This window comes from Nanorana parkeri, unplaced genomic scaffold (genome assembly GCF_000935625.1).
Source record: "Nanorana parkeri isolate BGI_ZX_2015 unplaced genomic scaffold, ASM93562v1 scaffold790, whole genome shotgun sequence".
NCBI classification, from domain to species: Eukaryota; Metazoa; Chordata; class Amphibia; order Anura; family Dicroglossidae; genus Nanorana; species Nanorana parkeri.
The window spans coordinates 214,650-235,261 of NW_017307058.1; the positions used below are offsets into that span (position 1 = coordinate 214,650).

General features: G+C 44.8%; 1 protein-coding gene across 1 annotated transcript in view; it reads right to left on the reverse strand.

Annotated features, from left to right (window-relative positions):
• Positions 1-18,181, reverse strand: part of CUNH16orf70 (chromosome unknown C16orf70 homolog) — a 41,141-nt gene extending 22,960 nt beyond the window's left edge. The window contains exons 1-3 of the mRNA XM_018564863.1: positions 18,109-18,181; positions 5,281-5,405; positions 332-414 (exon numbers count right to left, since the gene is read on the reverse strand). Of these exons, the coding sequence (XP_018420365.1) occupies positions 332-414; positions 5,281-5,344 (147 nt within the window). The 5' untranslated portion in view covers positions 5,345-5,405; positions 18,109-18,181. The remainder of the gene's footprint in view (positions 1-331; positions 415-5,280; positions 5,406-18,108) is intronic.
• Between the last annotated feature and the right edge of the window lie 2,431 nt (positions 18,182-20,612).

The following is a 20,612-nucleotide window of genomic DNA, read 5'->3' on the forward strand; positions in this document are numbered from 1 at the left end:
TAAATAAATAAGTTCATCTTTAAGAGAGCAATGCTATACATTTCAGAAATGTATCCATGCAGACTTGTAAAGTAAGCCCTCGTTCACACCTGAACGTTTTGTAGCCCGTCCCTAACGCACTACAAAACGGCCCACGCCTGAAAAGGTACAGGTACTACTTTGGGCCGTTTTGTTGCGCGTTTCCATTGGGATACAGACAAGTAGCCTTCGGAAACGCGCGACTTTTTTACCGCGAATCGCGGTAAAAAAACCGCGCGACAGACGCGCATATGCAATACGCCTAGGTGTGAACGAGACCTTACTGAAAGGTCCATGTTAAGTAAAGACTCACCTGTTCGCTATAGAGGATCTGCACATTTCTGATCATCCTGCAATGCTTCTGGAGGATGGACACAGCCTGAGCCAAGGGCATTCCTGTAACAGACAAACAACAGTATATCTTATGGCACAGTAAAGTGGTTAGCATTCTCGTTTTCAGATGCAGAGTCTTCCCCGTGTCCTCCCCAACATTGTTCTGCAGCTGGGGAGACAGACAACTGCCAGGACCTTTGCTGCCATAAATAAAACCTCCTTAGTGGATTAGGAACTGACCCAGACACCTCCTGGAGCTGACTCCAGTTCCAACCCCAAAGCTAGCACAACCTAAGAAAACCCTACATGGGACTGCTTGTCCAATGCATGCCCAACTTATCTCAACATGGATAGCTCTAATCCATAACATTAAAAAAAATCATTGTCCACCTTTAAAAAAAAAAAAAGTTAACAAAAGCACACACTGATAAAAGGAAAAAATGCATTTATTAATTTTTAGCATTTGAGCCGGCAAAGCATTGTAATTGTCATCAGTGAATAACAAATGCAATGCACAGGATACTGCAGACTATTCCCCCGTCCCCAGGTCCATACCGAGGTAAGGACCTTCAGTTACGGAGCTGGGAAAGTATTCATTGGTATTGCAGTTTTTCACAGACCTCGAACTCAAAAATCTACAAATCACTGTGGGGAGAAGAACCTTGTGATTCAAGTACTGGGGTGGCTGCGGAATGGCACCATGTTCCAAACTTAATATACTGTAGAGGTAACATGAAACATGGTATGAAAGGTGGCATTGGCCTTTACCATACTCATCCCCCATCTGCTCTAATGGAGCAAAACAGTGACAAACATGTTGTATCCCTAAGGGCCTGTTCACATGATATCAGGTCCTGATCAGGTGCGGATCTGCAGACTGATGCAGTGCGTTTTTGCCGCGTTTTTGATGCGTTCAAGTAACAGCTGGAGTGGGGCTGTTAGTATGTTAGCCGCGTTTTGGTCGCGTTTGCGTTTCCTGACCGTTTCCGGACCTGACAAAATGTGACATGCAGTATTTTTTCTGTCGTAAGCTGAACGGACTGCGCACGTGAGAACTGGAGCCCATAAAACACATAGGGATACATTGGGATGCATTTTGAGTGCAGCAGCGTACGGAGCCGGTCAGCACACAAAACGGACGTCGTGTGAATTGGCCCTTTTTGTGTGCTGTTTTGTGTGCTGACCGGCTCCGTACGCTGCTGCACTCAAAATGCATCCCAATGTATCCCTATGTGTTTTATGGGCTCCAGTTCTCACGTGCGCAGTCCGTTCAGCTTACGACAGAAAAAATACTGCATGTCACATTTTGTCAGGTCCGGAAACGCAAACGCGTCCAAAACACGGCAAAAACGCTTCAAAAACACACTGCACTGCAGCTAACATACTAACAGCCCCACTCCAGCAAAAACAAATTTTTTTTTTATTTTTTTACTTGAACGCATCAAAAACGCGGCCAAAAACGCACTGCATCAGTCTGCAGATCCGCACCTGATCAGGACCTGATATCATGTGAACAGGCCCTAAAAGGAGAGATTTTGTTAAAACAAGGGCAGCATCCTGCCACAATGCATGACCAACTTCAAAGAGAAACCGAAATAACTGAGAAGCAGCATTTTTTACTAGAATGGGACACCTTGAGTAGATCATTCTGGTGCCAAACCTACCATTACATCCTGTGTGGTCACAATGACGATAAAAAGAGGCGGAAGACCCTCGATGGGGACATAGACTGAGATATACACCAGGCAGATGTTGGAATCCTTCTCCAAACTACCAAAACTACAAAAGGTTTGCTGGAGTTGCTTTTTAAAAGAGAATTTCATAAGGCTCGGGGAATATAGACAGATTCAAATATGAATACATGTATTTCATGGTTTCTAATGCTTTGATGAAAGATTTGTAACTTCCAGTAACCAATTAAAAACAGAACTCCGGGTAACATTTTGATTAACCTTTGCAGTGGGGCTATCCCTGTACTGAAAGGGTTAAGTGCTCATTTTTGTCTAGGTTCAAAAACAACAAAGATATACTCACCCGATCCTCGGAGTTTTGCTTTAACCAGTTGACATCCGCGGTGTTAAACCCCCTTCCCATCCAGGCCATTTTTCAGTATTCAGCGCTGCGGTACTTTAACTGACATTTATTCCGTCATGCAGCGCTGTACTGAAATGAATTTTATACCCTTTTTTGGGGACAGATAGAGCTTTCTTTTGGTGGTATTTATTCACCAAGTAAAAAACTGTTCCAAATAATCATCTGACATACACTGAAAAGGACCAATTTTAATATTCGTTTTACAGTTAGCTATTAAAGAGTAATCACACCTGTTGTCGTCTAATCTGCTTCTCTTACCGACAACACAATACTTTTGGCTAACGTTGTATAAAGTGCAGCTTAAATGACTCATGTCAGGATGTTACTGATTTCATAATGAGCAAATAATAAAGAACACAAGAGGCCAGATTCCTGAAATCAGGTGACACTATGTGGAAAGTGCCAAGAAAGAAAGAAACAACAATCCTGGTGTGTTTTTCACACGAGGACGCATGGGGTACATTAATGGTGAATTGTGGAACACACAGACACACCCAAAAAAATGGAGTAAGGCAAATGAAGTGCTGGTCATTGGTATCTATAGGGATGCATCGATACCAGTTTTTCGGTATGAGTACCGATATTTATATTTTGGTACTCGCCGATACCTACACTTCCAGTAGCATGGAGCTGGCTTCACGGGCAATCAAGAAACCGGGCGGCATGTCATTTCCCGCTGCCTGGCTTCTTGATTGTTCGGGAAGCCTGCTCCATGCTGTTTGGCCGGGAAGTCAGCTTCCCTGCCAATGAGCTTGTAGCCAGCTTCCCAGCCAATCAGGAAGCCGGGAGGCAGGTCATTACCTGCGGCCCGACTTCCTGATTGGCCAGGAAGCCGGCTTCATGTTCCGTTGCAGCACTGCTGGTCAGAGGAAATCTCCCTCTGACTGGAAGTTCCCATATCAGGGGTAAGTATTGGAGTATTTGGACGAGTACTCGCCCAAATACTCGGTATCGGCACCGATATTAATATCGGTATCGGTGCATTCCAAGTTATCAACCAATCAGGTCTAATCTTTCAATCATTTAGACTGAAAGATTAGACCTGATTGGTTGATAACAATGACCAGCACTTCATTCCCCTTAGAATAGGATGGGCTGCAATGAAGAGAACTCTGGTTTTGTTTGCTCTGTATCTGTTGTAGCTGAAATACACTGATGTAAACATATGTAACTATAATAAGCTGAACTCTGGACACATGTAAAACATCCTGCTGCAAAGTTTGAATGTCTTCCATGATGCAACCCAACAATCTGATAATGTGTTTGCTGCTGGTTCAAAAAGGAGGTTTTAAATACTGCTCAGCAGTGCTGGGTGACCAGCATTGCCATACATCACAATGCTGTAGTACTGAATTCTTAAAGCAGTACTCCAGGCAAAACTGTTCTTAACCCTTACAATGCGGTTACCCCTACACTCCATGGTTTAAGTGCCCGTTTTTAGCCTGTCTCCTACTCCACTCCAGCGATGGTATGTCCCTCAGCATCCCCACGTCCTATACACTGTATATACATAGGATGTGATGACTCACAGGACCTTAGACCGCTGCAGCAGAGGGGGAGAGGGGCTTCAGGTCTAAGACCAAGCCAGCTCCGAGGTTCAGGTGAGTATAACTTTCTTAGTGATTTTAGCTCCCTAGACAAAACGAGCACTTAACCCTTGCAGTGCAGGTACAGTACCACTGCAAGGGTTAGGAATAGTTTTGTCTGGATGTCTGTGAAGGTTCCCATTCATCCAGGAAAAATTGAATGTTTTGTGTTTCTACCTGGAGATCGACTTATTAAAGTATTACCCTTGATTAGGAATGCAGGTTTGCTTGTTAGACCGATCCGTAACCAAGCCTATGCATGTATGAAAAGAATTAACCCGCTAAAAGATGGTGGGAGTTAGACCGGTGTTAGCATATCTAGCACACCAGTCTCCCTCTCTCTCCCCCATGGTTGCGATACAAGTGTAAGGCCCCATTCACACTGAGCGATTTATCGCACGGTAATTCCCGCGATATCGCTCTCCAATGCATGGCAATGGGGCTCTGTCAGTCGCTGTCGCGGGTCGTGCGTCGCTACAGCAGGACCCTTTTTGGAGCGGATTTTGCCACAAGTCTAGCTTGCACAATGCAAGCATTTGCGCGATATTGCGCAAAATGCAAATCGCTCAGTGTGAATGGGGCCTAACACAAACGAGAGTACTTCATTTTGATATAACTGTCTATTTATAGATTCAAAATTGATTGACATGCTTCAATGTTTTTAACGGTAGATAGTGAACAAATGGTTGTGTCTTCATTGATTTTTCTAAATAAATTTATACTTTTTTGCAAAGAATTTGCTTGTCCGGATCCTTAATTAACCTCTTTCAACCAGCTACCTTTTAGCGGGTTAATTATTTTCATACTCCCATTCATCCAGGACATGGTATGATCTGTAAAAAATAAATCAAGGACTTGGACTTGTATTGTTCGTGAAGACGTTTCACTGGTCATCCAACTAACTTTCTCAATTCAGAATGACTTGTACAAAAATTCTCTGGGAATAAATGTGGTGAATGTTACTCCAAATCAACATAATCTGTTAATAACAAGCAAGGGATCAAAGACCTCATGGAGGTAAGGTGCTGATTGTATTTGCATGATTGAAGCTAGCAGGTGTTATTAAGCTGCCCAGAGAGAGGTGTTAAAACAGCATTGTATGTGGTAGACAATAGAGGTCTCATTGCCCCCACCTTTCACCCGGGGTGTTTCTTTTCATACCAAACCCAGCCTCATGACAGTGACTGAAATAGCCGCTTTTACACTTTAAAAGGTAGGCTTAGACCACCACCGACCTGATGACACTTACCTAAGGTAAACTCCCATTGCTGGTTGCCAAGGGATCTCTCAGGAACAACCTCCAGATCCAGCATTGGCTCAGGACGGGGAGGTACCAGCTGTCAGCTTAGATCCAGACTGTTCACACAGCTGAACCTGTAAATATCGAAGAAAAGGAAATAGAATGAAAATCTTACAAGCGCAAGTTTGAATTTAGAGATTGTCATCAAGGTTCACTAAACATGCACTCTGCCGGGTACCACCATCTTTCTGTATGTTAAAAGCATAGTCCACCTTTTAGGATATTATAATAAATGCACATTTCTTTATATAAGAAACAATACCTATCTTCTATTTTTTTTTACATTGAAGCCAGTAAAGCACTACAGCCACAATCGAATCGTGGGTGCAATGCTCTGTCTCCTGCAGAGTCTCCCTCCTGTCCATGTCCTACCTCAGTACGGACGTTCAATAACATGGACGAAGAAGAAATGGACTGCAAGTGCGGTGATATCCTGCACTTGTATTCCATTAAGAACTACAAGTCCTTCTGCTGCGTTGGCTGATAGCACTTGTAGCTTCTCCATTACAGATCCTGCCAAGAGATCCGTGAATGGATGAGGCAGCTGTGTGGGCGGATGTAACATGAAAAAAAGGGCAGAAAAGTAAACTTAGCCTTTAACTTTCAACTTCTAAAAACAGATGAGGTTTCACTGCCAGAGATACGGGCAAGAATGTTTACCACAAATGCTTTACACGTATCACTGGAAAAAAAAAAGAGTCATTTATTGACCCTAAAGGTAGTTGAACTTTCCCTATTCTGGGCAAATAAACAGGTTACAATATGTATTATAAAACCAGTCGATGATTACCCTGTGTTTGCTCTCCAATTGCTGCCACCTGCCCACTTAACATTCAACACTGTGTACCGCCATGTGACTAGGGCTGGGTCTGAAAAATTCCTGTTCGGGTACCAAGCAATGCATTGTATGAAGGCAGGGGGATGTCAAGTGTTCCTCCATACCTAGAAGTACTGAGTATATGCCAGGAGTGGGTAAGGTGGCAGTAGACCAGAGCACTGGGCAGGGAGTACATGGTTACATAGTTAGTCAGGTTGAAAAAAAGGCACATCGAGTTCAACCTATAGAGAGTAGAAGGTATATGCTGTTTATGATCCACAAAAGTAATCTGAACCTGTTACTTTGGCCAGCATGGGCAATGTATAGTTTCACCTTAAAGTGACACTAAACTCAGGAACTACATTTGAAAAATACATTAAAGTACCTTAACTATTAAAAAATGTATCTTATTTGTGTATCACTTGGCTGTAGATCCTCAAATCATCTCTGAATTGGTGCTGACACTGTCCTTCCTTCCAGAGGGTGGCTACGTTTGCTCCCCAGGGTCCTTGTGTGTCGTAATGTAACATGGAGCCATTCTGCAGCCCCCACCCTCTAACCGCCTCACCATGTTGCGCCATTCATTTACAGATCCATTGGCAGGATCTGTGAATGAAAAAAAAAACAGCGGTCAGCCACTGCAGAAGAGCGAATCATAGTTCTCAATGGAGTACAAGTGTAGTGATCTCACCGCATTTGTAGTCCAATAATAACTTCTGCAGGAACCCAAGCATTGCATCCCATTCTCCTCTGATCGTGCAGGTTCCAACACTAAAAATTAATAAATGCACCTTTTGTCTTGGACTCAGACCTCACCTGTCTTCCCCACATCCAATCACTATCGAAATCCAGCCGCCTTCACCACATCTCCAAAATACGCTCCTTTTTCCCCAATGAAACCTCAAAACTACTCATCCACTCACTTGTTGTCTCTCATCTTGACTATTGCAACTCCCTCCTCATTGGCTTAGCTCTACACAGGCTATCCCCCCTTCAGTCTATCATGAATGATGCTGCTAGACTCATCCACCTAACCAACCGCTCAGTGTCTGCAACCCCCCTCTGCCAATCCCTACACTGGCTTCCAATTGCTCAAAAGGATAAAATTCAAAATATTAACAATCACTTACAAAGCCATTCACAACTATGCCCCGGCTATATCTCCAACCTTGTCTCAAAGTATCACCCCAACAGTCCTCTCCGCTCTTCAAAAGACCTCCTGCTTTCCAGCTCCATTGTCAACTCCTTCCATGCTCGCCTCCAGGACTTCACTAGAGTCTCTCCCATCCTATGGAACTCTCTACCCCAACCTGTCTGATTATCTCCCACTCTGACTGCCTTTAGGCGATCCCTTAAGACTCATCTCTTCAGGGAAGCCTATCCCACCTCAACCTAACCACTCAACCATCACGTTCGCAAACAATTCATCCCCACACAGCTACCTCCTCATGTATCACTTGCCCCTCCCTTTTAGATTGTAAGTCCTCAGGGGCCGGGCCATGCTTACCATCTTGTCTCGAATTGTATTGTGATTGTAATGTCTTTCTTATATTGTAAAGCGCTGCGCAAACTGTTGGCGCTATACAAAACCTGTGTATTAATAATAATTTTGTCCTTTTGCAGCGATTCCATTTATTATTTGTTTTGCCTAAAGTGGAATATACCTTCATCCCAACTTCTTCTAACCACAACCTAATGCTAAAAGAAACACAAACCGCTACTGCTGCCTTCTTTCAAAAATGCTAGCTGCTGGACTAGAACAAAATAAAAACCAAGAACAATTAGCTTTACTAATAGAATATAAATAATACAGCATTTAATGCGAGCTAAAAAGGAAATCTTTCATCAGGCAAAAGCCGGGTCATTTATGTGAATTATTAAATTTGAATGGGTTCCTTTGTTGTTTTCAGAGAGCCTTGAGGCATGTAATGTAATATGAAAATGCTGGATAAATCACTTTTGCATGTGTTAACATGATTTTGTGTTCTCGACCATTTATCTGATACTAAGACATCAGCGTGGACAAACCGCAGTCATCAATGGTGACCCTAATGAACAAATCTGTCAGAAGGTGCGTTCCCAAAGATCTATTGAGCCGACCTGTGACAGTTTAATTGTCGCAGGTCGGCTAGAACTATGAGGCTGAGTGATTTTCACTCGCCTCATAGTTCTCCTTTAAATTGACAAAAAATAACCAAATTTTGCCCTCAGGACAAAAAAAAAGGTTTAAAATGTATCAGAATACACACACACACACACACACAAATGTAGGTATGTATAAATAAATGATCATCTACAGCTCAAATGTAGACTATGCAGCCAGCTGGGTCAAGAGAGTAGGGATGATCTCAGGTTTGGACTGAACGCGGTCCAAACCCATGCTCTTCCAAACCCAAAAGGAGCTGCTCCTTCCGTTCTGCCCAATCAGTAGCGTCTGTGGAACTCCCCAAATGCAGCGTGATGTAGGCAAAGGGGCAGGGTACAGTGACTTAACTGAACTTATATGGCTACATAGCAAGCTAATCATCGCCCCCATTCTCATACTGACTCCCCACGTCCAGAGCGCCGCAGGTGCAAGTACTGAGCACATCTCCGCTCCTCACACAAAGACTGCACTCCACGGATCTTCACTAAATGTATTATTCATAAAATGATAGGCATGCTGTCGTGGCGGTGGTCCACGACAGCATTGTTCATTCTTTGAATAAAGATTTTATATTTGTTGAAGATCCGTGGAGTGCCATGTGGTAAATGACATCAGCACAAGCATCCCGCTCCTTGTTCAGAGTTTAGGTCCGGACCAGGTTCATCCCTAGTCAGTAGAGGAGTGGAAGCTTTAGGGTTAACTAAATAAAAAGACAAAACAGTGCAAGACCTCCATAGTATAGTAAATTGCAATAAACTTTACTAAAATAAAAATTGCTCTCCCAAAAGAATAATGCCCTAGGGGGCCATAGAGCATTCACAACGTGCACTGATGGAACAAGAAAGGATTCTTCCAACCTCTATTTAATGGCCTGGTTGTCTGTTCCCTCCATTCATGACAAGCTTGAGGCAGATACTTAAAGGCTCAGCACTGTTCCATTAGTGAATGCTGTGAATGCTCTATTGCTTCAGGGGAGTTATTCTTTTGTGAGTGCAACTGAGTTTATTTTACGAAGGTTCATTACAATTTACTACACTAGGGAGGTCTTTAGTGCTGTTTGTTGTCATGTCGCTTTTTACTATATGGCCAAAAGCCTGTGGACCCCTGACCATCGCATCACATGGGCAAAAATATGTTGGCACCCCACAAATTGAGTTCAGGTGTTTCCCATGAAGGGCCCTGTTAATTCACAAAAGGTGCACTTTCAAGCCTGTGGTAACATTTTGGGGGAAGGCCCTTTCTGTGTCAGCACGACTGTCCCCCCTGTGCAAAAACCCTGCTCCGTAAAGACATGGTTTGATAAGTCTTGGTGTGGAGGAACTCAAACAGCCTGCACAGAGGCCTGACCTCAACCCAATTGCACACCTCTGGGATTAACTGAAACACTAACCAGCTCTTTTGGCTGAATGGGCACAAATTTCCACAGACACACCCCAAACATTTGTGGAGCCCTCCCCCAGAAGAGCAGAGGCTGTTATATACGCAAAGGGGAGCCTTACTCCATATTAACGCCCATAATTCCAAAATGGAATCTCAGAATCAGGAAACTCTTATAGAGGTGATGGTTATGTGTCTACACACCATATAAAGAGTAGATGGGTACATTCAGGAGTTATCTGTCTGTCGTTGAACAGGTCGGTTCACTTTTCCAACAAACCTTACCAGGCTTCTCATTAGAGCCCCTAGGAAGTCACAATCAACCAGTTTTATTTTATTATTTACTAAAATATCCCATCAAAGACTGTTACATTCTGCAGTAGTCTATTTGGATGAAGCACGAGCCACAAATATACTTTAAATCTAATTACTGACTTATTACTAAGGATGGTTATGTGTTTGGCACATGTCAGAGATGTGACAGCCAGCAGTTATAAAGCACAGAACCTCCATTAGTAGCCAGCCTGACAAATACCAGTGACAGACATCACCTGGCATGGACTGCTGAAGCTTCTAGCTGAGTTACTAAGTACAACTATCCATGGAGTCAACTAGAGCTGCAGCTAACGATTATTTTCAAAATCGATTAGTTAGTCGATTATTAACTTCTGCAGGATATTTGAATATTAAGAAACTATTTTATTAGTAACATTACTTCAGTAGAAAACACTTCCTGTGCACAGTGCAATTCCATTCTGGATACTCAAACATATCTTATAGGCCTTGAGGTTCTATTAAATTCTAATGAGTTTGCGTATCATGTCATTTGTTCATTTAAAAGAAAGGAAAACATACGGCCAAATGTTCTGTATTTGTTTACAGTTTTTTCATGTTCCAGATGGCAGTTTCGACATAAAAGAGAAAAAGGAAATAGAAGACCACATGTTTGTATTCTAATCTATCTACCTACTAGAAAGCCTAAAGTCTATGTAAACCCTTACAATGAACTTCTAATTTTCTCCCTTTGGATCTGTTAAATCTACCTTTAGGCTAGGTTCACATCTGGGCGATCCGTGACCGCGCGGCAATCATGTACAAAACCGCGCGGAGTTGCCCACCACAGCCAATCGCGTTGGCGGTGCCAATATTTTCTAAAGGCACCCCAATCGCGCTTGGCAGATCGCGCGGTTAAAAAAGCTGCGTACACCCGCACGCGATCACTCAGATCTGAACCTGGCTTTAACTTGTTTAGTTCGATAAATTCCAGTTGATCCAGCCAGGATATCAATGATAGTTCCTATACACACTACCTCTGTCGCATTGAGCTACAAGAAGTGTTATCGGCCCCGCCCAGGTAACTTCTGTGAACTGCCAAACACCTCCTTCAATGTTATATAGGGATGATGAGAGTATGGGAGGTCTGTAGTCCAAATCATGAGTGAGTAGCCTAGGGCTAAATACAGCATAGTGAGTGAGTGTGGTCACTCTAGAACTGGAAATGGATTCCTGCCATGATCATCAGATGGCTGAAATGTGACCCATGTGTAGCCCCGACCGGGACTTCCCCGAAAACCAACATTACAAAACAAGTCCAGCTGAATGTGACCAGCTACTGCTTGTCCAACTCTCCCTTTGTTTCCTCTTTTACTTGCACAAAAACCAGACTAGGAGCATGTGCAATTCAAGATGACATCTGATACATAAACCTTTCTATTTTTACTAAAGCTCGCACAATAACCACAAAACACCAACCGACATGGAGGCTGGACTCGGACTACCCAATATTTGCTAGTACTAGCAGCAATGCAATCAAGATGGTGCAGGGAATACATTTGACTTAAAGGGTTTAGAAAACCATGAAGATTTCACAGATGTCCATCACCAAACGCAATGTGTACAACAGGTCTGTGCATGTGTAGAGGGGCTTCTCACCAAACCCAATGTGTACAACAGATCTGTGCATGTGTAGAGGGGCTTCTCACCAAACCCAATGTGTAAAACAGGTCTGTGCATGTGTAGAGGGGCTTCTCACCAAACCCAATGTGTAAAACAGGTCTGTGCATGTGTAGAGGGGCTTCTCACCAAACCCAATGTGTACAACAGGTCTGTGCATGTATATAGGGGCTTCTCACCAAACCCAATGTGTTCAACAGGTCTGTGCATGTGTAGAGGGGCTTCTCACCAAACACAATGTGTACAATACATGTGTGCATGTATATAGGGGCACCTCACCAAACCACATATGTACAGATGATCTATACATGTATAGAGGGTCTCCTCACCAAGCCCCATGTGTACAGATGATATCTATATGTATTTAGGGCTAATCGACAAACCTCATGTATACAGCTGTAGCTCGCGGTATACTGAGCTTAGGGTGACGGGAAGACGCTAGTTTGTGTCCTCCCGTGACCCTTAGGAGAACTATGGGGAAAAACACTGACCCCATAGTTCTCCTTTAATAACAACAACTAGCTCACCCATCATGTGCCCTTTCCTGAGGTTTGTTCAGGGTGCACAATCTGTGTGCTCCTCCACATAATGGATAATATGTTTTTATCCTATGGGTCTATGTCAAATCCTGTGTCAAACCCATGAGATCAAAACACATTAGTCTAAAGCCCCGTGGGGCGGAAACACGTTATCCATAGAAGCGCTGATTGTGTACCAGCTTTGAAAGACATTTAACTGGATTAATAAAGGTCTGAATTTTATCTTTCATGGTGGTGCTGATCTAACTTGAGAGTAGAAATGAAAAGCTTCAACAGAGAGGAGGATCCCCCTTACAAGCTGCATCATGAGTGCAGACATCTCACAGCCGGAGTCCCTGACACACAGAAGGAACGGTTGGGTGGTTCAACTACAAAAAAATGCAACATCAGTCCTCAGTGGCCTGCCCCTTTCTGAAGTTGCCCTCCATATTTATTATTTATAGAATTTCTGAAAGTGCCATCACTCAGTCATGTTGGAATGCTCTGGACATTTTACAATACTGCTCAATATGTAATAAGTGATTTTACGTTTAGCCTTATACATCTTTATATGAAGCACAAGCTGAAATCATACAGAACAGTATCACTCACACAGCAGTTTCAGCATCCTGTAACATTGTACAAATAGCTCACAAAACAAAAACATAAGGAAATTACTTCAGAGACCTTCACGGATGATTAGAAGGGACTATATATACACCGTATATGCCAGGGGTAGGCAACCCTGGCATTCCAGCTGTTTTGGAACTGCAAGTCCCATGATGCATTGCAAGAAACTGACAGTCATGGACATGAGTCCCAGAGGAATGAAGGGATTGGTAGTTTCACCACAGCTGGAGTGCCGAGGTTGCCTACCCCTGGTATATACTGTATGCTGACACAGGGATCATAAAACACAAGAGACAGAACAGACTGTTCAGTGAGAAATACCCAACCAGTGGCTTGTGAAGCACATAGAGTTCTTGGCTCGTGACATCTCAGTACCTTTATGTACAAACACTGCACTACATACATATAATACCCAAGCAGACATTGTGCAATATAGAATCAACCTTCCCTAAGGGAAAGGGTTGCCAGGTTAGTTAACAATTTATATTTAGCTTCAATGGCTGTATCCCAAATCTGGGTCTGGTCTTTGGACTCCCTTACAGACTGGAGATCCCATTCCCAGTGGGCAAAGTTTGGAAGAGGGGAAGGGCAATGACCCTCAAGAAGTGAGGAATAGATCATGGAAAATGTCCCCCGCCAGTGGGTCTATGAAGGCCGGAATGCTCTAAAGGAGTTGGAGGCTGTTGAAGAGGAGAATTACAAGTGGGGGCCATAACAAAGCTCTTAACCTGGAGGTATTAAAAATATCAGGGGGGAGGGGGGAGTTTAGAAGTCTGTCTAGGGGTCAAGGCTAGCAAGCCCATCAAGCGTTAGCAAGTCATGGATCCGGTCCAGATTTAAGGGAATACCGTTAGCTGAATACAAAAGTACACTATATTGCCAAAAGTATTGGGACGCCTGCCTTTAAACGCACATGAACTTCAATGGCATCTCAGTCTTAGTCCGTAGGGTTCAGTATTGGGTTGGCTCCGCCCTTTGCAGCTATAACAACTTCAACTCTTCTGGGAAGGCGTCCACAAGGTTTAGGAGTGTGTCTATGGGAATGTTTGACCATTTGTGAGGTCAGGTACTGATGTTGGATGAGAAGGCCTGGTTTGCTGTCTCCACGCTAATTCATCCCCAAGGTGTTCTATCGGGTTGAGGTCAGGACTCTGTGCAGGCCAGTCAAGTTCCTCCACCCCCAAACTCACTCATCCATGTCTTTATGGACCTTGCTTTGTACACAAGTGCGCAGTCATGTTGGAACAGGAAGGGGCCATCCCCAAACTGTTTCCACAAAGTTGGGAGCATGAAATTGTCCAAAATGTCTTGGTATGCTGGTGCCTTAAGAGTTCCCTTCACTGGAACTAAAGCGCCGAGCCCAACCCCTGAAAAACAACCCCACACCATAATCCCCCCTCCACCAAACTTTACACTTGGCACAATGCAGTCAGGCAAGTACCGTTCTCCTGGCAACCGCCAAACCCAGACACATCCATCAGATTGCCAGACAAAGAAGCGCGATTGGTCACTCCAGAGAACACGTCTCCACTTCTCTAGAGTCCAGTGGCGGCGTGCTTTACACCACTGCATCCCACGCTTTGCATTGCACTTGGTGATGTAAGGCTTGGGTGCAGCTGCTCGGCCACGAAACCCATTCCATGAAGCTCTCTACGCACTGTTGTTGTGCCAATCTGAAGGCCACACGAAGTTTGGAGATCTTTAGCTATTGACTTTGCAGACAGTTGGCGACTTCTGCGCTCTGTTCGCTTCAGCATGCGCTGACCCCGCTCTGTCCTTTTACGTGGCCTACCACTTTGTGACTGATTGGCTGCTGTTGCCAGTTGCTTCTACTTTGTTATAATACCACTAACAGGTGACCGTGGAATATTTAGTAGCAAGGAAATTTCACGGAGCACCTGAATCCAATGATTTGGAGAGGTGTCCCAATACTTTTGGCAATATAGTGTATCAGAGATGAATGGTAAGCCTTAAAATCTTTAAAGGTGAAACCCAGCAACTCCACAAGGAGCCTGGCAAAAAAAAAAAACATGGCCCATCATGAATAATCTTCTTACAGCTTATCCTGACAGGGAAAACACTGAGGAGGTGAGGTTGGAATGGGTTGTGTGCTTCCTGTCTCCATCAAGTAGCAAGGAGCAGCGGGTCTCTCGGAGGGAGCAGGTTGGTCAGTCTCTCAGTTGTAGTTGACAGACATTAAGGCCAGGTTCACACCATTTTCTGGACCAGATCTGGAACACGGTGCATTGCGTTTTGCCGTGTTTCTACAGCGATCTTGCCGCGTTCCAGAGCAGTTTTTCTTTATTTTATAATGGGCTTTCAGGTGAGGTCCTGTGCGTTTGCATGCGTTTCAGTGCATTCCAGACCAGAGAAAATGAAACAAACAGTATTTTTTTTTTTGCCTGGTGCGGAACGGCTGCGCTGATGTGAACAGAGCCCAGAAATACCATAGGGATACATTGGGATGCTTTTTTGGTCCGGGAACAACTTGTTCTGGTCTGGGCATGATCCGGACATGGTGTGAACAAGCCCTCAAGGAAGTTATTTGGGAAGCTGTGGAGAGGAACACGACCGATGTCTGATATAGGAATGCTTTTTAATATTAAGAAGTGGCAGAGTTTGAGGAAGACTCCTATATTTTCTGAAGCTCACTGTACATGCAGCGTCTCCCACACTGTTAGAGTATGAACCCCTTCATAAAATCCTGGGGCCACCAACAACTAACCACTATGTTTTTGGGGGTTTTTTTTAGGGACCACCTCCATTGACAACAATGGACAAACCACAAAAATGAGAGGTCAGCTGTAACCTGTAAGGAGTGCTGTCGCCCTGGCTCCTGGGATTTGCCCAGCCCCGCTCTAATCTATCATGATGAGGATACTATAAGAAGAAACACTCCATCGGTAAGTGTAGCACAGGTTAAGTGATAAGGAAATGATTGGTTGTTCACAGCTGTTGCAGAACCAGCCGTTGTTTGTCCTTCCAGCCTGCTTTATGTAAACTCTCCTCTTACCAACTAATCTCTAGGATGTGACAAATTAGGGCAAAGCCTAAGCTTCCCTTGCATAATGCACCAGTATAGGTATAATATACCCCCTAGAATGATCACCTTTGACATTCTCTGTAAAAAGGTGCAAACTAAATACTGTATGAAGAAAGTGCTGGAATTCTCAATCTGCTTGCAGATGGCTTTGCACGCTGACACTTGTAGCTCCCCAAGAGACGAGGCATCACAGGCTACTTCTCTCCCCCATACATATCACTTCTTAATATACATTGCTATGGTTCATAAGATTCACGATATGAGTACCTATACTAAGAACCTAAGCAAGTGGGGGTCAACTTACTAAATAAAGGGGGCCTCAGGTGCCCAAAGAGCCACAAATAATATTCAGTGAATGTAATGCTATAGAGAACTGCCAGGGACTGCAGATATGTAACAAGAGATGGTCAGAAACAGCAAACATGTTATAGAAGTTGTTGGAAACTGGGTCATGCTTCAGGAGACAGTCAGGGACTGCAAACATGTGCCAGGAGATGGGCACAGAGTACAAACATGGTTCAGGAGTTGCTGAAGACTGGGGACATGCTTCGGTAGATTGTCATAGACTAGGCATATGTTACGTGAGACTGCTAGGGATCAGTGGTGTCACGAGGGGGGTGCGGCCCGCACCTGGGTGACACCATTGGAAGGGTGACACCAAAATGACTAAAAGTCATTTTGGTGTCACCCTTCTCTGAAAAGTCGGGCACGCAGTCAAGGACTGAGAGCCATACAGTTGCTCGAGAGAGAGAGGAGGGGACCCGGCGGCATACCTTATCCCGCCGGGTGACGTCCCCTCCTCTCTCTGCCGGCGCCCATCACCAAGATGGCCACTGGCAGGTAACAGCGGTAGAGCACGTGAAGTCATCACATGCATGCGTGATGACATCACTGCGGGGTGTCACCCGGTACCCGCATCAGGTGTCACGACGCCTCTGCTAGGGATCATGGCTTTTAAAGGAGAAGTATTGAAAGAGTAAAATGTACCCTTCCCAATACTATGAGCAGGAGTGTATCACTACCTGTATGATATGGCGGCTCTATAGTTCAAGAACTGAGCGATCACAAACTCCTGATCAGTCAGCTCATGCTCTTCTCCTTGCAGCGCTCAATGGGGACAGACAAAACAAAAATTGATTTTTTTTTTAAAGTGGTGATAGAATTGATCTCGAACAGCGTCATGTAACCTGTGTCCAGACTCGCATGGTCGTCTGCAGCACGTCTTCAGTCTCCAACCAAACTGTACCATGTCCACAGTCTGTGACCATCATTTCCTCCACTATGCCTGCAGTCTCTGACAGTTCTCTTGAGCATTACATCTATTGAACATTATGTGTGGCCCTTTGCTGATGTCAGGGGCCACAATTGAGGTCCTCTATACCTTGTAAGTTGACAACCACTGCCCTCAGCCATCCTTACAGAAGACATTTATAAGATTCCTATATACAGAAGTGCATGCAATATAGGAATCAACACAGGAGGTCTTTTAGGGCTCAAAAGGCGTCCAGATCACACCAAGGCACTGCGCTGATGTGCGCTGGGTGAAAATGGAGCATGCTGCAATTAAATGCAGCGCAATGCACTACAACCTATCACAGTGCATTGTGACATGTGTTAGGAAAAAACAAGTCTGTTGGCTGCCGTTTAAAAAAAACAAAACATCAAAGCAACGCAATGAGTTAAAAATGTCAACGCACATCTAGCCTGTTGATGTGACATGACATGCTGAGACTTGTAGTTCTACATCAGCCATCGGTAGCCTAACATGAACCTTTCACTGTACAGAGCCATTTAACAGGCACCAAGGCATTGGTAGTAATGGCAGATCTGAGGTGCACATATGTTACATGGAAGCAATACATACAACATACAGGTGTCCCTGTGTATAATGTATATACCAGATCCAGGTGGTATGAGGCTGTGCAGCTGCAACAAGTCTCTACATGTCAATGTGCATACTGCTGGCTGGGCCTTGTAGTTCCACATCATCTACAGGCTGCCTGTCTGACACTCACCTCTCACTATACAGAGGAAGCTCTGGGAATAGTAATAATGGCAGATGTCAGGTACACAGAGAACATAGCACACACCATGACAGCACAGGAAGCTGCACAATCCCCCCAGACATAATGCTGGCTGTGCCTGCTGGGTCTTGCAGTACCACAGCCTGTAGGAGATAATCTCCTGTGTACACAGCAGCCATGTACTGGCCCCCAGCAGCGATAGCTGAGCCCACACCGACCAGCCATGGCACGGAGCGCTGTGCCCCCGGTCTACAATGAGCACCTCTCACCTCTGTTTACCTTCTTCTCCCGGTCGCTGCTGAAAAACTTCCGGTTCTGGTGAGATGGGCCGTAAAGTGACACTTGGCCCGCCCAGAGTGGGAGGAGTCCGGGGGTGACAGGGACACGGGGATCGGGGTAGGGGGGGAGCGTGGACAGAGTGATTATAACCCTCCCTTAAGGTGGCCATACACCTGCCGATTATCGTACGGTGTATGGAAGGCGTGTAACCGTTTCTACTGTACGGTCGCACGCCTTTTGTCTTATGAGCATGTTTGAAAACCTGCCGAAAATTTTAAGATTTTCGGTGGGTTTGTGACCTGCTCATAAGACAAATGCCGCAAGCTCACACTGCCCGCTCAGCATTGCAGCCATCGGAAGCCCTCCCCTCAGTGGGGCGGGCTTGCGATGATCGCAAGTACGATCTGCCTGTCCAAGATGGGCAGATCGTACGAGCTTTTACTTAGCTTACAACCATCGCAAGACGAAAGTCTTGCGATGGTTGTAAAGTGTGAGGCCACCTTAACCACCTTCCGTCCATGGCCGTTTGTGAACGGCCGGATGGAAGTCTGCTAGGAGCGGGAGGGCGTCTTATGACGTCCTGCCCCTCCCCCCTCCCGTGTGTGGCACTCAGCGTGCACACGAGAGGGAAAACTGTGAGCATGTAAACAGCCAGCAATGGCTGTTTACATACAAGCGATCAGGCGTCTCAAGCGATCAGGACGCCCGATCGCTTGCGGGTGTGCGGCCGTCTCCTCGTCGCCGCTGCCGGTCCGTGATCCGATGTGGCTGGTGCGGCTGGGACCGGCACGGCGACGCTTTAACAGCAGATCAAAGGGAGATCATTACTCGATCTCCCTTTGAGCACTCTTCCTGTCCCCAAATGCAGGAAGTGATGTAATATACATCACTTCCTGCATCTCTGCTTCATCAGCTTCTCTGGGGGTCCCTAGGTGACATCAGAGGTCTTGGAGACACCTGATGTCTCCATATAGAGGACCTGTTTGGTGAATTGGCTATTACATAGGGGATTTCTTAGTCCCCTTTGTTATAGCAATAAAGTTAAGTCTAAAAGAAAAATTACAGCATTAAAAAAAAATAAAGAAGCTAAAAAAAATATTCACAAATATTTAAAAAAATAACACAAAAAAATGTTTTAAAGTCCCCCACCGCCCCCACATACACACGCAAACATGCGTCGGGTGCGTCTATGTACGAAAACAACAATTGCGCCCATTATGCAGCACATGTTACATATTGCCGCGAACGTGGGACTGAGAGCAATAATTCTAGCGCCATTAATCACTGATAACCCTAAACTGATGAGCGGTAAAAACGTTTAAAGCGTCGCCTATGGCCAATTTTGGTTGCGGTTGTTTTCTGCGATTTCGCGGGCGCGCGCAATTGTAAAGGTTGACATGTTTAGTGTCTATGTACCTGACGTGACCCCGTCTTTTATATTATACCAAAAAATTGGGGTGAAAATAAATGTTTTATAACATTTTATAGGGAAATGTTTTTTTTGAAAATTTAGGGTACTTTTTTTGTTACACATTAAAAAATAAACCCCCCAGTGGTGATTAAATACCACTAAAAGAAAGCTCTATCTGTCCCCAAAAAATGGTATGAAATTCGTATCAGTACAGCGTTGCATGACGGAATAAACGTCAGTCAAAGTATCGCAGCGCTGAATACTGAAAAATGTCCTGGCCAGGAAGGGAGTGAAACACCCCGGTCAGCAAGTGGTTAAAGGTGGCCATACACCTTACAACCATTGTACAACTTTTGTTGTCCAGACATCTCACCCTCGTTCAATTTTCTTACAACTAGCCCATCATGCACAGACCAATGTAGTTCACAATTAATGAATCGACCAAAGTTTTCTAACCTGCTGGTTAGTCAAAATTCGATCGATTGTACAGTATTGGCGGTTGTACACTGCCCATCAACCTTACGAATATCGGATGAAAACGCGATCGCATACGAAAATTGAACAATATTTCTAAGGGGTATGGGCAGCTTTACTCTGCTCTCTGTGCGGCTGATCTTTTGGAGACTGATTTGGAAAGTGAGAGGCACACTATAGCCTGTGTTCTATCAAAGTTTGTGACTGGTCACACATTTTAACCTAATCCCGCCCAGTTTTGCGGCGTTGGAATGTGTGACCGGTGACGTGGTCACAGATTTTAACGTAACCCCGTCCAGTTTTTCTACGGTGGAATACGTGACCACCAAAAGGTGAAGAATTCCAACGTTTTCTCAGCTGTTCCAGGGCAGATCGGCATCACTGATCATATGTGCATTTTGGCCGTTGGGGTTTCCCTTAAAATTCCTACCAGACCTAGAGCAGGGGTAGCCAAACACTGGTCCTCCAGCTGGGGTGGAACTACAAATCCCATGAGGCATTGCAACATTCTCACAGCCACAGACGTGACTCCCGAAGAGAAAGCTGGAGGACCAGTGTTTGACTACCCCTGACCTAGAGGGTCTGGTATGAATTGCCGGAATAGCGCAC